This window comes from Equus quagga, chromosome 14 (assembly GCF_021613505.1).
Source record: "Equus quagga isolate Etosha38 chromosome 14, UCLA_HA_Equagga_1.0, whole genome shotgun sequence".
NCBI classification, from domain to species: Eukaryota; Metazoa; Chordata; class Mammalia; order Perissodactyla; family Equidae; genus Equus; species Equus quagga.
Window position 1 is genome coordinate 11,946,523 of NC_060280.1, and position 18,088 is coordinate 11,964,610.

General features: G+C 40.5%; 1 protein-coding gene across 3 annotated transcripts in view; it reads left to right on the top strand.

Annotated features, from left to right (window-relative positions):
• Positions 1-18,088, top strand: part of HPS5 (HPS5 biogenesis of lysosomal organelles complex 2 subunit 2) — a 36,634-nt gene that overhangs the window by 15,551 nt on the left and 2,995 nt on the right. For 2 of the 3 annotated variants that reach the window (XM_046685011.1, XM_046685010.1), the window contains exons 9-21: positions 1,454-1,542; positions 2,937-3,115; positions 3,575-3,733; positions 4,315-4,501; positions 5,182-5,305; positions 6,133-6,282; positions 7,985-8,062; positions 8,356-8,933; positions 12,164-12,284; positions 12,482-12,637; positions 13,679-13,798; positions 14,601-14,714; positions 16,146-16,252. In XM_046685011.1, coding sequence (XP_046540967.1) covers positions 1,454-1,542; positions 2,937-3,115; positions 3,575-3,733; positions 4,315-4,501; positions 5,182-5,305; positions 6,133-6,282; positions 7,985-8,062; positions 8,356-8,933; positions 12,164-12,284; positions 12,482-12,637; positions 13,679-13,798; positions 14,601-14,714; positions 16,146-16,252 — 2,162 coding nt within the window. Of the gene's footprint in view, positions 1-1,453; positions 1,543-2,936; positions 3,116-3,574; positions 3,734-4,314; positions 4,502-5,181; positions 5,306-6,132; positions 6,283-7,984; positions 8,063-8,355; positions 8,934-12,163; positions 12,285-12,481; positions 12,638-12,736; positions 13,053-13,678; positions 13,799-14,600; positions 14,715-16,145; positions 16,253-18,088 lie in introns of those variants that run through there. The other variant, XM_046685012.1, reaches the window with a different exon arrangement.

The window sequence follows — 18,088 nt, forward strand, 5'->3', positions numbered from 1 at the left end:
TGACCATTTCTTGCATCTTTGTGACAAAGATTACTTTCCTGTGAGGACAGTTATCTGGTCTTATATTGGCAAAACGTTTAATATTTGTATGAGGACCCAATTCCTGTTAAATATCAGTCTTGGTTTCGTAGCCATGTGGTGCCATTTTTACTACATTTGGGGGCATAAAGAAAAAAAGTAAAGGTCCCTGTTCTCAAGATTATAGTTTGTTGGAGAGATGTGGCTTATTTCTACAAAAGGTTTAACCGCAATAGAAAATGAGAGTCGTGACACTGCAGTCCACGATTAAGTGCCGCATGAGCAGGGTTGGCAAGAGATAGGTTGAGAGCAGGAGGAAGAGCGATGGCTGTGGGCTGGCGGGGAGGATTTCAGAGGGAGTGGAACCGCTGCTGCTCAAGAGATGGCTCGAAGAGACCATTATAAAATGAGCAGTGCCCTGACCAGGGGCAAGAAGCAGAGACTACCGGTGCTGTATAAAAAACAATAGCAGTCTTGAGAGAGTAAATGAGATATATGAGCAAAGGACTACAGAAAGAGATGAGCAGAGATGAGAGTCCCAGAGGACTGGAAAGGAAGGTGGACCAAGAAAGTGCAGTGTCCCAGAGGCCGGGGAGGCGAGATTCAGGAAGGAACAGTCAGCAGCGTTAGTCCCTGCTTGGGGATCAAGAAGAGAAATGAGGAAAGGTTAATGGGTTTGGCAGTTAGGACATCTATGACTTTTTGAGAATGCAGTTAAGTGGAATAATTAGGATTCCAGATAACAGTGGGTGGGTCAGTGAGGATATATAAAGGAAGAAGTAGGTTCTGTGAGGTGTGGAGAAAAAAATCCAGGTTTTGGAGCCAGGCTGTCCTTGACATAAATTCTGACTCTTCTGTGTTCATGCTGAATGGGCTCGAGCATATTATTTCATCTCTCTGAGCTTCAGTTTTCTTTTTTATAAAACAGGGATAATACCTCAAATGATGAGTAGATACAAGGTTAGATAATATAGATAGAGCCTTTAATAAATCTCCTGGCACATAGTTAACCAGGAGTTTTCAACCATTTGTTGCCCACACACAACCAATGATGTATCCCTGAAAGTGGCTCACATGAGCAGTGATGGGTGGTGAGGTGTTGTGTTTGGTCTTTGTTTTAAAAGTGCCCCCGTCATACCACATATGGGAAGTTTAGCTGTCTTAACAAACGTCAGGTAAGATACCAGCTTTGTCTTTTTCTAGAAGATATTTAGTGTATGCGTCTGAATTTTTCCCAGTTTGGCACCTTACTATGCTATTTTAGTGGGCTATTGTTATGGATAGAAAAGAGGTGTTAGGACTTGATGAGCTGGATCTCCGTTGTGTTTTCTTTGTACAGGCTGATTATACTTTAATAGCTAATGTGAGTTCTGTCATAAACTTCTGATTCTGAGCAAACTAGAATTCTCTTGACTTCTTCCATTTTCACTTGCAGTGAGCACTGTGTGCTGACTTGGACAGAAAGAGGAATTTATATTTTCCTTCCTCAGAATGTTCAAGTTCTTCTTTGGAGTGAAGTCAAAGGTAATTATATTTTTCTTCCTTATGTACTTTTTAATCTCATGCTTGTGGAAGATTTAATTGTTGTAGGAGGGTTCTCTTGTAGTGTAAGAAGTGGAAAAATAGACGAGGTGACCTTTCTTTTAAAGATTGACATCATAGATGTTTCCCATTGTAAGGTACTTAATAAGCATACATTTGTGAATTTGTGTTCAATTATGTAATTTTTCATGAGTACTTTTATATACAGTTTTCATTTATCCTTAAATGTTAGTAGCCTCCGCTAACGATTGAATTAGGTTCATTTTTTTCCCTTTACTTACCCTGAGTTTTACCCTTGTTACATGTCTTACTTTAACTCTTGTTTTGTGTCTTAATAGTTTGGGGTGCAAAAAGTTCTTGTGGGAGCAGTAGCCATTGTATGTGGCTGAAACAGAGAAAGATCAATCTCTGTATTCTTTTAGTTTAAACCAGAAATGGAGGAAATCTACCATTTTTAGCATTGCTGCCCAGAGAGTATATCTTGACTTTTTGGGTCATTTTCTACTTTGCAAAAACATAAAACAGAGAAAGGAACTGTTTCTTACCAATCTGGTCAACATTGATTTCTTGTGGATTAAGTACCCTAAGGATGTCCCTTGCAAACTAATTTTTGTTTTTTTGTTTTTTTTTTTTACCTTTTTTTGACATATAATTGACATATACATTGTATAAGTTTAAGGTATACAATGTGTTCTTGATACATTTATATATTGCAATATGATTGCTACCTTTTGTGGTGAGAACATTTAGAATCTGCTCTCAGCAACTTTGAAGTATATAATACCCTCTTGTTAACTATAATCACAATGCTGTGCATTAGATCTCTGGAACTTATTCATGTGCCCTTTGACCAGCATCTACCCAATTCCCCCACCCCACAGCCCCTGGTAACCACCATTCTACTCTCTGTTTCTAATAGTTCAGCTTTTTTAGCTTCCACATATAAGTGATACTGAAAAGTTTTTTAAGACTTTTCATAATGTTCTGCCAAGACAGGTATTTTCTCATGAACTGTTTGTTGATTTACGTACTGTGTTAAAATCCATTCATTGACATCAGATTGTAACTCTCAGAAATGTTATATTGTGGCCTCTTTTAAAGTCCCAGTTCCTTTTCATGGAAAATAGCATTTTAAACGTAGGATTTTAGATCAGGGAGATGTGTTTCTTTCTCCGTATCTTTTATTCTTGATCTTTTTAGAATGGTGATTAAAATATGATTTCTTCGTTGAAATGCAAGTGTAAAAATAGAAATGAAGTTCAGTCAAGCTGAACCCTATATGGAAAGTGAATTTGTTAGAGTAATTTCAGCCCTTGCAAAAATGGACAAGGAGTATTTGGTTAACATCCCGTGTGTCCACCCCTGTGTTTTTGCAGATATTCAGGATGTGGCTGTCTGCAAGAATGAGCTGTTCTGTTTGCACCTCAGTGGGAAAGTCTCACATCTTTCCCTGTTATCTGTGGAACGCTGTGTGGAACGCCTGCTAAGGAGGGGCCTGTGGAACCTGGCCGCTCGCACTTGCTGTCTTTTCCAGAATTCTGTCATTGCCAGCAGAGTGAGTCAGAGAGCTTACTTGGTCATCCAGGTTGTTAAAACTAGCCGAGCTTGCAGGATTGTGCTACCAAGTTGCTTGTCTTTATCAGCCCTTTCTATATGACCTACAGATAAGCCAGCAATAAGTCCCCAAAGGAAGCATGACAAGGCTCGGGATGGGGAGAGGGTAGGAAAAAGAGTATACTTTCCATTTAAAAAAAAAATCAAATTTACTCACAGATTTATTTGAATTTCAGGCCTTGTTTTAAGCGGGATGATTGTATGATGTCTTAATTAAATTCCTACTTCCTTAGATAAGTCTCATTGTCTTTCACTAGCTTACTGATCCTCTTTAAAGCACTTTTGAGGTTTTATGTTCCATGTTAGACATAAATATATGTCAGTATGTTGACCATTTGCATATAGATTCAGATACAAATATTAAGTTATTCTATTGGGTTTCTACTTACCCTTTTATTAGGGAAGAAAATCTTTGACTGTAGATAAATTGGAGCATTTGAAATCTCAGCTGGACCTCACAACCTGTAGCGATCTAATTTCTCAGCTGGAAGAATTGATCTTAAAATTTGAACCTTTGGATTCAGCTTGCAGCAGTAGAAGAAGCTCCATTTCATCGCATGTAGGTATTCTCTCTTTTAAACGGGTTTACTGTACAGCAAGATTTTTCTACGTTACGTTCGACTCACTTACTTCTAGGATCCCAGAACTTAACTTCCTTTCCATGCAGTAGATTTTGGGGGTGGTGCTCAAGAGGGGGCTTTCTTTCAGCTATTGGGCAGCCCTGTGAAGCTCTGTTTAGGTGTGTCTTGGAGCCACATTTTGTTTTGTCATTGTTTATTATATTCTGTTTGCAAATGGACCTCATGTAGCCTCCAGCACAGGTTAAGTTGCTCCTAATATGTGCTTTCTTGCTTCCTGCTAATCCAAGTCTCAGTGCAGCTCAGGATTGTCTCATTTAATCCCCGTTCTCACCGCCAGCCTTTATGGAAATAGACTAGAAAATACAGCAGTGCGATGCCACTAGCCCATGAGAGTGGTCCTGTTGCCGGGAGCTTAACCCTTGCTCACCAGCTTGTCCTAATAGGCTGTAACTGTTGTTATTTACCTCCTACTTTAGTGTTGGTTTTTCTCTTAAAAAGCTAAATTGTGTTACAGAGGAAAGTTTTACTTTGATGTTTTTGGAATTCTTTTTATTTTTAGGAAAGTTTCAGCATCTTGGACTCTGGTATTTATCGTATCATTAGTAGTAGAAGAGGCAGTCAGTCAGATGAAGACTCTTGTTCCCTTCACAGCCAGACCCTCTCAGAGGACGAGAGACTTAAAGAATTTGCCTCACATCAAGAAGAGGACCAACCAGATCAGTGTTGCGGCTCACAGGGAAATGAAGGTGACGACAGTGTCTTTCGTTGGCTGCTGACGTGAAGCAGTTATTTTCTGTGACTTCTGTTTGCCAGGATTATCTCGTGCATAAAGTTTTCTATGAGGTGTTAATAATTTTTATTATGTTGATAGACTTTCTATCTAGAGCTATAGATCTGCTCGCCACTAGAAGAGTGGGTTTACGTTTAGTTGTTGGTTTTTTCCTCATGTTTAGACTAACATTGGTAAAGTACCTAATTTTGATGATGCATCAAATTGCTGGAAAGCTTAAGAGAGGAGGTCATTAACCACAAGAGTGAAACATTTTTATCCTTACTAACCAAATTATTTTCCATCAGGAATGAAAAATTACTACAGTTTTGGGGGCCATTGCCTTCACTTTTCGATGTTCGAGTATTCCTGTGACTGAACTGTTGAGAAGAGGTTAATAGAGACTCTAAACTTCCTTTTTGACTTATGGGGATTCAGGGTTAGTAGGAAATGAAGGTACCTGCCTGAGTGTTTTATATGTGGACCATCCCGTGCATCTCGTAAACCTGTGTTCTGTTCATTTGTATCTGGGTCACTTGTGATTTTGGTATTGAATCCTTTATTTCCTTTGGTTTATTCATTTCAGAATTTCTTTCAAGATTAAAAAACTCCTGTGTGATTAGATTTTGTTTCTTTCCCCCCGATTCCGTTCATCAGACAATGTTTCTCATGTTCCTGTGACGTTTGAGATGGAGAAGAATGAAACTTTTCTCCCCTTTGGCATTCCATTACCATTTCGTTCTCCGTCTCCTCTTGTGTCTCTTCAGGCTGTCAAGGAAAGGTAAACTAATTAGTCTTGTCATTTAGTTCCATTTCTGGTTTTACTTCACTTATCACATTAGGCACTTTTGTGCTGGGAATGGAAAGACATTTAAATGAGAAGCAAGGATATCTCTAGGTTATTTCTAGGTATAGCCTGTTTTGTAAAGCTGTAAACTTCTCATTTCAATCTTGGGGAATTTAGCATCCCTCTTTGTTTGAATAGCTGGATGTTTGAGTTGTTACAGATGTGGGTTTTCCCCCTAGACAGAACAAAAGTTTAGCAATCTGTTTTTCCTGATGCGTGAGAGGAACAGTTTCCATGTATGATTTTTTCAGTCTGGGCTCAGAATTGGAGACTCCTCAGAAGTCTTTCTAGCTACTTGCTGGGCCCAGGATTGGCATTTGAGTTTAAGAGAGAAGACCTGCCCAGCTACTTAACCGCTTATCTGAGTCTTACTGGATACAGATGTTGCTTGTTAAGAAGAATATAGTGTGACAAGTGAGCAGCTGAGTTTCACGAAGAAATTCTTTGGCCAGGATGGGGCAGGTGATCCCATGGCCTTCTTTGCCTAAATTGACAGAAACTTTGCAGGCTCAGCTGGAGTTAAAGACATTTTCTTTAGGACTGAATCAAGATAGTTTAGTAACTAAAATGAATCCTTATGATACTGTACATTTTCCATGGGCTTTAGGTGAAATCTGAAGTTGCTGTAAACAGTCTTGCTTTTTAGTAAGTCCAGGTTGCCTTCAGGGACTAATAGGAACTTAGAGAACTCAGGCACTACGTTTTTCATTCTTGTCAGTAATGAGGTTTTTCAAAATAGTTTTGTGGTGTGTGACTTGCAGTGTTTCCAGCTTTGTGCGTAAAACTACTGAGAAGATTGGCACCCTTCATACAAGCCCTGATCTGAAAGTGAGACCAGAACCCAGGGGTGATGAGCAGTCATGTGAAGAGGATGTGAGTCCAGTCATCTGCCCAAAAGAGGAAGACACTGAGTAAGCCATTGCATAGAAATCTGTGTAAATTCTAGAGGAGGCAGCTGTCAGTTTGAAGAAAGCCATAGACTGTGTCCTGTTAGAGAAGGTACAATGACCCTTTTCATTGTAGAAAGTGTAGCTCATAAAAACCGTGAATACCATAAAGGAAGTGTTGGAAAGGTCCATCAACCCATAGCAACTCTGTTGAGACAGAGTTTTATTTATTTTTTTATTTTGAGGAAGATCAGCCCTGAGCTAACATCTGCTGCCAATCCTCCCCTTTTTTTGCTGAGGAAGACGTGCCCTGAGCTAACATCCGTGCCCATCTTACTCTGCTTTCTATGTGGGATGCCTACCACAGCATGGCTTGCCAAGCGGTGCCATGTCCGCACCAGGGATCCGAACTGGCGAACCCTGTGCCGCCGAAGCGGAGCATGCGAATTAACCGCTGCACCACTGGGCCGGCCCCGGGATGGAGTTTTAATTTAGCACTTCTTCCATATTTCCCCTGCACAACCTCCCTCCATTCCAAATCTCTTCCAACTTCTGGGGTGTTAGAGAAGGAATATTAGATTAAGAGTAGGATAATCAAGAATCTAGGCCTTGGGGCTGGCCCCGTGGCTGAGTGGTTAAGTTCGCGGGCTCTGCTTCAGCGGCCCAAGGTTTCGCCGGTTTGGATCCTGGGCACGGACATGGCATCGCTCATTAAGCCATGCTGAGGCAGCGCCCCACATGCCACTACTAGAAGGACCCAAAACTAGAATAAAGAGCTATGTCCTGGGGGGATTTGGGGAGAAAAAGCAGGAAAAGAAAAAAAAAAGAAGATTGGCAATAGTTATTAGCTCAGGTGCCAATCTTTAAAAAAGAAAAAAAAAGAATCTAGGCCTTGCCCTGTTGCCACTTTTGAATAGTGTGTAACCTTGGGTAAGTCACTAATGCTCTCTGGCCTGAATGTAAGGTATCTTGTCCTGTACCTTCCTATGATATGCTGGTGACATAGTCCTTATGCAGTAGAGTTATAGCAGAGCCCATGGTCTGGCACAGGGTGAAGCATCTTGTCCATCTGGTCTCTTTCTTACCTCATAGTTCAGGGGATCTGGGCATTAGAGGCAAGTAAGCTCAGCACTCACCCAGGAATGGAGAGTGACCCACAGGCCCAGAGCATGTGGACAGTCAGATGGAATAAAAAGTGTGTTAGCCTCAGAATAACTTAGTGAATCCATATGTTTATGGGAAAAAAGTACAGATATTGCTATAACAGTCTGACCTTAGCCTACCTTTCCAGCCTCATTTCCAACCACATTCCTCTAAGCACTCTAAATTCTGGTCCTGTTGGAGAACTGGGTGTGAACACCTCACTACCTTTCTTCGTGCTGTTTCTCCCAACTGCAGTATTTTTCCTAACACAAATACCACCTCCTCAGGAAAGCTTCCCTTGATTGCCTAGTCTGAATATCTGAATAATGATTCCTTTTTCTGTCCTTTCGTAGCGTCATGCTTGTGCCACTCTTTGATGTTCGTTTCATTCTCTTTTGTATTATCCTTAGTCGTTTGCGTGCTTGTCTGACTAGAGCTTACTCATCTTGAGGCCGTGGGCCATTGTGTGTACTCATCTCTGTCTCACGTGACGTTAACTGCGATCCCTGCTACTTAGTAAGCACTTAGAAATATTTGTCTAAGGAAACTCTAATCCCCTCTAACTCTTTTCACACTTTTCTAGGGAAGAAAAAGAAGTAACTAGTCAACCTCCAGAAGAAGACAAGCTCCAAGAGCTCAGAATAGCAACAGCAGAAGCAATGTGAGTATTCATGAATGAGAAAGTTTTATGGTGGATGGGAGCGACTTTTTGAGCTCGTCAGTAGCAGTCCTGAGACAGTGTGGGGCAGAGGTAGTCTCATTTGGAATTGAAATTCAAGAATTAGTACAAAGTTAATGTTCCCTGTGTTGTCATCTTGCTGAGATCATAGTTAAAGAATTGAAAAGTAACATTCCAGGTAAATGTGTTTTGTCTGTTAGGTTTATTTAGCATGAAATAATTTGTTTTAAAAAAACAAATAATACATAAATTTCATACTTGTCTGTCTTGTATAGGACCAAGCTAGAGGACCCACTGGTTTTATTTGAACCCAAGTCTCTGAGAATGGTTTTACAGCAGTGGCTTTCACAGTTAGAAAAAGCGTTTGCCATAAAGGATTTTTCAGGCATTTCAGATACTGGCAACTCATCCATGACATCGAACCAGGATGTGCTATTGCTTGATGAGTCGAAAAAGGGAATATTAGATGAAGATAATGAAAAAGAAAAAAGGGCCTCTCTAAGCAATGAGGAAACCGTGGATCAAACAGTGTGTGACTCTGTAAATAACCTGAGGGAGCCCTTGGATGACCTTTTTCAAGTATGTTCTCCATGCAGCATAGCAAACGATCTTCAGAAGGACCTGGCTGAATTGACAACGTTGTGTTTGGAATTGAATGTGTTGAATTCTGAGATGAAAAGCACAAGTGGACATGCGGACCATACTTTGCAACAGTGCTCTCCTGAAACTCTGGCTTGTCAGTTCCTAAAGAAGTATTTTTTTCTCCTGGACTTGACAAGAGCAAAGGAGAGTATCAAGCTTAGTTACACTGACAGTCCTTGTGTTTGGGATACTTTCATTGAAGGATTGAAAGGTAATAGTCAGATTGCCTTACCAAGGATAGAAATTGGTATAAGGATAATAGCATCTTGGCATTTTTGAGTTTAAAAAAATAGATTTAAGTAGAAAGTCACTTCTCTTCTGGTCAACCTCCATTTTGTTTTCCACTCAATTTAATTTTTAATTGTTCTTCAAACATTGGTTTATTTTGCAAATGTATTATAAGAAATTAAGGGCCGGCCCTGTGGCTGAGTGGTTAAGTTTGCATGCTCTGCTTTGGTGGCCCTGGGTGTCCCCAGTTCGGCTCCTGGGCGCAGACCTAGCACTACTCATCAGGCCATGCTGAGGCGGTGTCCCACATAGCATGACCAGAAGAACCTACAACTGGAATATAGGACTATGTACTGGAGGGCTTTGGGGAGAAGAAGGAAAAAAAAAAAGATTGGCAACAGATGTTAGCTCAGGGCCAATCTTAAAAAAAAAAGATTCACTTTTTAAAAAAAGAAATTAGTTTTATTTCTCTCCCAATCATATTCGGAAAATGATATGGCAAAGTTGGAGAAGTTGGGGGTAAAGTAAGATTTTATAAATGCAGAAAAATCCCTCACATAACTTATTAATTTTGAAATAATATATACCATTTTTGAGTACTTCCCTGTGCCAGATACTATGCTAAACACTATAGGCATCATCTCATTTTATCCTTACAAAAGCCTTCGGAGTAGGCTTTCGGAGTAGGCTTCCATTTAATAGGTGAGGAAACTGAGACAGAGAGATGATAATAGTTAAGTAGGCTAAACTGCTGTAAGAAATATCTCATAATGTAATAACTCAAATATAAAAGAAGTTTATTCCTTGCTCATATACCACTGCAGGACATGTTCCAGGTCAACGGGCGGCTCTCTTCCATGTGGTAATCCAGGGTTCCATGTTCCTTCCTTTTCTTTGAGCTCCTTCCACCATTGCACTTGGGATTGAGATTGGATTGCTGTGTCCAGGGGAAAGCATGTGGAAGTGGTGAACGTGCCCTCTTTTAGGCCTGGCCTGGGAGTGGCTTACATCTCTTCTGTGGTTTACATTCCACTGATGAGAATTCTAGGACAAGGCCCCACCTAACTGCAAAGGAGACTGGGAGATGTGACCTATCCAAGCGTCTGGAAAGAAGAGAATGGATGTGGGTGAAGAGTTTGTGTGTCTGCCTCAGAGATTCTGGTTGACAGCCCGCAGTCTCTACTTCATGCTTGATTGAAGGCCACACTGTCATCCTCATATAGAAACCAGCTCTCATGCCCCAGAGAACATGCATGCCCTTCCTACTGCGTAGTCCCAGGTTTTTGAAGAGGTGAAATTTCTTAATTCAAAATTCTGCTTGAATAAAAGATGCCATGTTTCTAATAATTGATTTAGACTTTAAGCAGACTTTTCATTCATTACCAAAAGTGAATAGTCATAAGCAGAGACACATTTTTATATTACCAACTTAAAGAGCTTTTAGTTTTCTAGAAACATGGATCTGTAGTTGTGGCTCTGCTTCCATCCACATTTAGCAGTTAAAAGCATAAGAAATGATTTCATTTTCTTTTTCAGAGTTGAGGTACACTGTCTTTTATGTGAAATAAGAAAAGTTATTTCTCTTTAGATAGGTTCAAATGTTTGACATTCTTACTTACGGGAAATATGCTATATCTGTCTCTATTATGTGATCATACGCAACCATGGTCACAGGAAAATAGCAGAAAAGAGTCACAGGAAAAAAGCAGCCTGAGTGTTGTTAGATTGTTACTAGCGCAGGCTAGAGTGAGCGTGATGGGCAGTTTGAGATGGTGTATCTGCTTACTTGAATTTCTAAGGATGGGTTTGGCTTAGCTCCCACCCACTCATAAAGCTTTCCCTCACTTCTCCAGCTCTAAACGGTGGCCGCCTCCTCTGAAGTCCTTTAAGTTCTTACTGCCTGGCACAAACTGGAAATAATGAAACTGATTGGGAAAAAATGATTTTTAAACATAGATATATCAGGCATTGAAGATTGGCTCTTTCGAAATGGTCTATTGAACAGGCTCCACCCTCCTAATGATGCTGTTTTATGGAAAACGGCTTTTGGAACTGTTCCTTGGGACTTGTCTTTGGAGCTGGTTGAAAACTACTTGAAGAAACTCGTTTTACTTTAGATTCATATATATAGAGAGAGAGACAGTATATATATTTAACAGGTAGTTTTAACTAGATCATCACTCACTCTGTTTACCACACTTGGCTTTAAATGACTTGGCTGTTCCCAAAAGTCAAATCTTCCATCAGAGGAAGAAGATTGGCTATAACTGATGTTTGTTTTGTTTTGTTTTTGCTGAGGAAGATTAGCCCTGAGCTAACATCTGTGCCAGTCTTCCTCCACTTTTCTATGTGGGTCGCCGCCACAGCCTAGCTGATGAGTGGTGTAGGTCCATGCCCAGGATCTGAACCTGCGAACCTGGGCCACTAAAGCAGAGGGTGCTAAACTTAACCACTATGCTACGGGGCCAGCCCCTATAACTGATGTGTTTTGTTTGTTTGTTTGTTTGTTTGGGTTTTTTTTGGTGAGGAAGGTTGGCCCTGAGCAAACATCTGTTGCCGGTCTTCCTCTTTTTGCTTGAAGAAGATTGTCACTGAGCTAACATCTGTCCCTATCTTCCCCTATTTTATGTAGGGTGCTGCCACAGTGTGGCTTGATGAACCATGCTAGGTCTGCACCTGGGATCCAAACCTGTGAACCCTGGGCTGCTGAAGCAGAGTGTGTGAACTTAACTGCTGCGCCACTAGGCCAGCACCTATAACTGACATTTTTAAAAATAGTTCAGATATTTTTAAGTTAATTTAATTAAATTTATGAATTAATTTTGTTCTAAAAGATGAAGTAGGGACACTGAGGAATTTGGTATTGATGGTGGTTATATAGCTTATATAATATATGATATAATTAACAATATAATAATACATACACACACACATATATACATGCACCCTTTTCAAGGATAACAATCACTTATGTATTGGTTGTCTGTCCCTTTGTGTTATTTTAACTTTCAGGATGCTTTGCCTCCCACTTTGACTTGAAGTTCCTTAAAAGTAGAGATTGTATCTTGTTCTTTTTTGTCGCTTGCGATGCTTGACCAACATCGGGCCTTGCACACCGTAGGCGCATGACTAATGATTGTTGAATGAATGTGTTCATGAATTGAGTATTTACTGCTACGAGATGAAGGGAAAAGGGTGTGCTTTCTCTTTCAGAAATGGCCAGTTGCAGTCCTACGTATATGGAGATGGGAGAAGGAGACCTGCCAACGAGATTAAAGTTGCTGGATGACTCAGTCCCTTTCGACAGTCCTCTGTTGGTTGCTTATGCTACCCGGTAAGTTGTCCTAGATGTTGTTTCTGTGAACTGAAGCACATGCGGTTTGTGGTCTTAGTCTGTGAAGTTTTACTCAGTTGCGTGTTGGGCAGCTTCTTGTTAGTATATTTATTTTTTCTAATAAGTATTTCAGTAATGTAACCAGCTTATATCATCTCACTGAAGTTGGAGACTTAATGTTTTGTTTTTAAATGCAGATTGTATGAGAGGTTTGGGGAATCTGCCCTTCGATCCTTAATCAAGTTTTACCCATCCATTTTGCCTGCGGATGTCATGCAACTTTGTCATCATCATCCTGCTCAGTTTTTGGCTTATTTAGACAGTCTGGTGAAATCAAGGCCTGAAGATCAACGGTGAGTAGGGGAGGAAATTTGCAGACTCTCCGTTCTTTTGATAGGGCAGTGTTGCTCTTGTCCACGCAGTTGTAACATTTTTTCTGTTCACTGCCGTAGGATTGAGGCCCTCCTATGGAAGAGGAGGATTTTGTCAGTCGTGTCCCATTCTTTCACGGTTTACAGCGCACACCACAAACGTGTACATCCCATACTCGCCTTCCTTCTCTTTTCCTCTCTCAGAGATTCTTGGATCATCTGTGTAAGATTAAACCCCTCTTCCAGAGCCTGGGCTAAGGCAGATAAGCTTCCTTATTGTCTCTGCTAGTGAGTGAATTTATTGCCACTTATTTATTTATTTATTTTTTTACTGAGGAGGATTCACCTTGAGCTGACATCTGTTGCCAGTCTTCCTCTTTTTACTTGAGGAAGACTCACCCTGAGCTAACGTCTGTGCCAAGCTTCCTCTATTTTGTATGTGAGTTGCTGCCACAGCATGGCTGCTGACGAGTGGTATAGGTTTGCACCCAGGAACCTAACCTGAGCCACTGAAGTAGAGCACACTGATCTTAACCAGTAGGCCATGGGACCAGCCCCTTATTGCCCCCTTTTTATAGGCAATATTCCAGCTTTTTGTGGGTGGATCTCAGTTCCAGCTCTTCAGCCTCTTTTTAGGCTGAAGCCTCATTTCCTATTTCCATACGGCCTTAAACCCCTGTGCCCGTTGCTTATTGAGACTGGACACTTTCTCCCTCTCTTTCTCCCTCTGATTGATTCATATTGCCATACTGGTTTTTATTTATCTTTTTTTGGGTTTTTTTGCTTTTTGGTATTTTCCTTCTTATCTTTGGGCTCAACTATTCGTTTAAAAGGCTATTAGATTTTCACCAGTATTTCTAGACATTTTGTAGCAGAAGGGTTTTCAAGTTATATTCAAGGGTATTTCAAGTTATATTCAATATCCGCTGTATTGATCCCTTAACATTTTCTTCACATCCCCACATTTTATGTTTCCGTTCTCAGCATGAAGATTGGTGCTTTTTCTCCCCACCTTTCTCTTAGGCCATCCTTCCTCGAGTCCCTTCTACAACCAGAGTCTTTAAGATTGGATTGGCTGCTTTTGGCAGTGTCCCAGGATGCTCCCCCAAGCACCAGCACTGTGGATGAGGAAGGAGACCCCAGGTATAGGAGGAGTCCTCTTTCTAAGCTCTGATGATCCTTCCGAATGGAAGCAGTCTATTCACATGTAGTGTTCTGGGCTTACTGCAGGAGCAGCTATGGAAGAGACTGACTCCAGTCTGGTAGGAGTGACACTAAGTACTTCGTAGTGACTATGAACACTTTTTGAGTCACAGATCCTGTAAGAATCTGGTGATTCCTCTCAGAAAAATGCACATCCAGGCAAAATTTGGCACATGATTCCAGAGAATTAAACTGACCCCTGATGCTCTTTCACGGATCCACATTAAGAGCCCTTGGTGATTAAACCTGTGTTGGAAGAAGAAAATTTTGTGTGTCTGTTTGTAGTTTCTTCCTAGAAATTTGCCCAGGGATTTTCAGATGTAACCTGATTTAGGATTTTTTTTAAAAAATAGACTTCATAAAAAATACGCTAATACTTCTGATGTATCAGAAATGTGCCAGTGTTTTCCTCCAGGAGAAACTTTTTGAAAGCCCCCAAAATGCCTATCCTTTATGCCTAGACAAAGGTCTGCAAGGATATAAAATGGCGATCTGTGAATGATGAGTTAATGGGCTTTTTTTCTTTTTCTTTTGATTACCAAAAATGTCTAATGTTAAAAAATGAAGAGGTATTTGTTCTAGGAAAAATAATTTTTTAATTTTTCAAAAGCCAAATAGAAATGTTTGAAAATATAATAATAATGGAAGAAATATAATTAACTGTACTTACCTATTAGGTGACTAATAAGCATTTTGAGAGTTTATTTCCTATCTGATGTGCTGAGAGTTTTCCATTTCACAGGCCTCATTCACACTTGTTTTCCTGGGGTTACAGTCAGCTCATCCTTCATCTAATTAAACTCCCTGCAGATTTTACAAGCAAAGAGAAAATGACTGACATCTGTAGGTCTCATGGGTAAGTGAGAATTTCTTAGAAGCTGAAGTTAAGATTAGAATCATTAATTTAGTTAATCACTTTGTAGTTAAGGGCCTGAATTGACATGCTTTATCACTTGGGAATTCTCTTTGCTACATAAAAATGCTTTTTTGTTTTAAGTGATAGGAAAGTAAACATCTTTTTCCTTTTAAATTTTTACGTGTTTTTCTTTGTGTGGAGGAGATGGCTCTTACTAATTCCTCTCTCCACCTTCTGCTTAGTCCTGAGCCCCAGATCTCAGGCATGTGGATGGCATCTAATTAAGCACCAGACAGTGTGATCAAGTGACAATCAATACAGGGTTTCCAAGAAGGGAGAGGTCAGGATGGGCTCAGTAGCATCTCTGGTGAAGGACTCAGGGAGGGGGTGAGACTTTGGAGGTAATCCCTGCAGGCTGGGTACGATTTGTATTTATAAAGGAGCCAGGAGGACGGCAGCTCAGGTGACAGAAACAGCAAGAGCAAGGGCATGGAACACTGACGTTGCTTTTTATCCATGCCACATATCAGTCAGTTATTAGTGCTTAACGATGTTGTCTTATGGCTTCACCTGGATCATAATCTTTTGGAGACAGAGGCCTGTGTCTTCCTTTTCCCCCATAATGTCTAATTCCTACAGTGGTAGGTACTTGATACGTATCTGTTCATTGATAGTGCGGGATGAGACTGGCCAGGTGGTGGTTGATGAGATCATGTAGGACCTTGAAAGGGGGTTAGAAGAATTTACTTAGCAGAGACCCTTTTAGACGTTTTGGTATGAAAATGATGTGACATAAATGGAGCTTTCTGGGGATTATTTCTGGTGTCATACATGAGAAGGATCAGAGACAGAAAGGCCAGCTAGGAAGCTGTTGCAGCAATTCAGATAGACCAAATTGGTGACTGGTAGGGCAGCAGCAGGAGCACATAGGAGGGACATTTTGAAGGAAAATGCCTTTGGACTTGTAGGTACTGGATATAGCAAATGAAGGAGGGGGAAGAGTCAAGGAGAACTTGTATAGTTTATATATTTGGGGAAGAAACATACTCATCGTGTATTGAATCTTAAAGCTGATAAAGTGTATAAGCTTAAGTATGTCGTAATTGATGCTTGGCCTCAAATGTCAGCCTCTGTCGCTGGCTTTTGCTTTTTTTCTTAATTGCGCTAGATCAAGGCTTTCTAATTGAACTTTCTGTGATAATGGAAATGTTCTACTGCACTGACCAACATGGTAGCCACTATCCACGTGTGGCCATTGAGTACTTGAAATATGGATTAGTTGACTGAAGAACTGACTTTTAAATTGTGTTTACTTTTAATTAATTTAAATTTAGATAGCCACCTGTGGCTAGTATCTGCTGTATTGGACAGCACAGCTCCAGATAAGTTCACTGTTTCTCATTCCTGTCTTCAACTTTGATCTCTTTAAAGTTTCTGGCCTGGCTATCTTATTCTCTGTTTGGAGCTGCAGAGAAGAAAAGAGGCCTTCACCAACATTGTGTATCTGAATGATATGAGCCTGATGGAAGGGGACAGTGGTATGTAAATCTCAGTTGGTTACTATTGGTGGTTATATTTTAGAAGTCACTCCAGACTTTTCAATAAAGAAATTTGGTAAACATTTCAGTGATTGTGTATATAATTCTAGCTAACTGTCAAATTTGTTGATTTTTTTTTTTTGATCTGTGCCACTTGGTACATTATGAAACCATAAGTAAGAGTAAACTGCAGGCAACTTTTCTATTTAACGAGCATCTTTGTGTGTTAGGCACTATACCAGCTGCTTTTCCATATGCTGTTTAAATGACATAAACCTGTGGGATAGTTATTATTGCTTCTGTTTTCCAGAAGTTATAACTGAGGCCCAGGAAAAGGACAATTGGTTTCCCCAAAGTCATACAGCTAGTTAATGCTGGAGCTGGTGTTCAGACCCAGGTTTCATTTTCTCTAAAGTGTGTGCTCAGGTTCTGTTTTCTGCATCGTGTTGCCTTTTTGCACTGTCAGAAGTTAGAGGTGGTTACGATGAACTTGAACTGAAGTTGCAATCAGATTCCCTAAGCATTCATGGCTGTTTAGATGCTTTTTTTCTTAATTTTATTTTTCATCAATCTAGCACAGATAAAATAGCCATCAGAAGGCCAGGACTTTGACACTGATATATGAAGTCTGGGAGCTCATCTTGCACTCAGAGAAGTGGTCTTGGTCTGTCTGTAGTGTTGCTTTATTCATCTCAGGACAGAGATGCCAGCAGCATGACGTCAGGATCCTTCATCCGGCCGTGTGACCTGTTGGTGTAGGGAAGGGAAAGTGAGAATGGCAAAGAAGCCGGTGACTGGCAGGGTTAGCTTCAGATGGCACAGCTCTAGCGAGAATTACTGAGATCATCTTTGTTTCAGAAATGAAGCAAGTGGGCCAGATGGTTTTGTAGGACTAGAACTATAAACATGCAGACATTTTTGAAAAATAACCAGAAAAGTGAAGATAGAAATGGTTTGTTTTTAAAGTTACAACACCTTGTTTGCTATAGAAAAAAATGGGAAATTCAGGATGCGTAAAGAAAATAAACATCACCTAAAATCTCCCTGCCCAGATAGAAGTACCCTTAATATTTTGTTCCTATAATAATAACTATTACCTGGTGTATTAAACGGGAGTCTTTGCTTGACATGTCTCTCTCTTCATAACTCTTGTTAGTATCACTCTCCCAGGCGCGTTGATTTTACTGCCAAGTGTATATCTCCTATCTGTGTACTTCTTTTACTCCACCGCTGTCACCCTGGTCCTAGCTATTTGCCTAGACTACTGCAATAACCTCATAATTGGTCATCTGGTTTCCATTGTTGCCTACCTTTAATTTGCTTTCCTTACAGCAGCCAGAATGGGTCTTTTAAACAAAAATTGGATTATGTGGCTTTGTTCCTTGAAACCCCTTACATTAAACTCAGAATAAAAGAATAAAATCCAGATTCTTAAGCTGGTCCCTCAAGGCCTGGCCCTGTCATCTCAATCTCACTGCTGCCTTTGTGCACTACTGGCCTTTTTTGAGTTCCTTGAACTCACCAAGTTCTCTCCTGTCTAGAGATGCCTTCCGTGTTTCCTTTGTCAGAAATGTAGGCTCCTTCACCCTCCATTCCTGATGCCCCCCGACCCAAAGTTTGCGCATATGTGGGCCACATGCACATGCTCTGTATGTCTCATCTTCCAGCTCTTTGCTTAAATGTCACTTCTTCACAGAGCACTTCTCAGATCCTCCAAAAAAACCTGCCATTCTCTTTAATGGTTTCTTGATCTTTCCCCTTATAGCACTTAGCACAGTTTGTAAGTATTTGTGTGTGTGTCTAAGTCTTGTCTCCTTTACTAGACTGTTAGCTCCA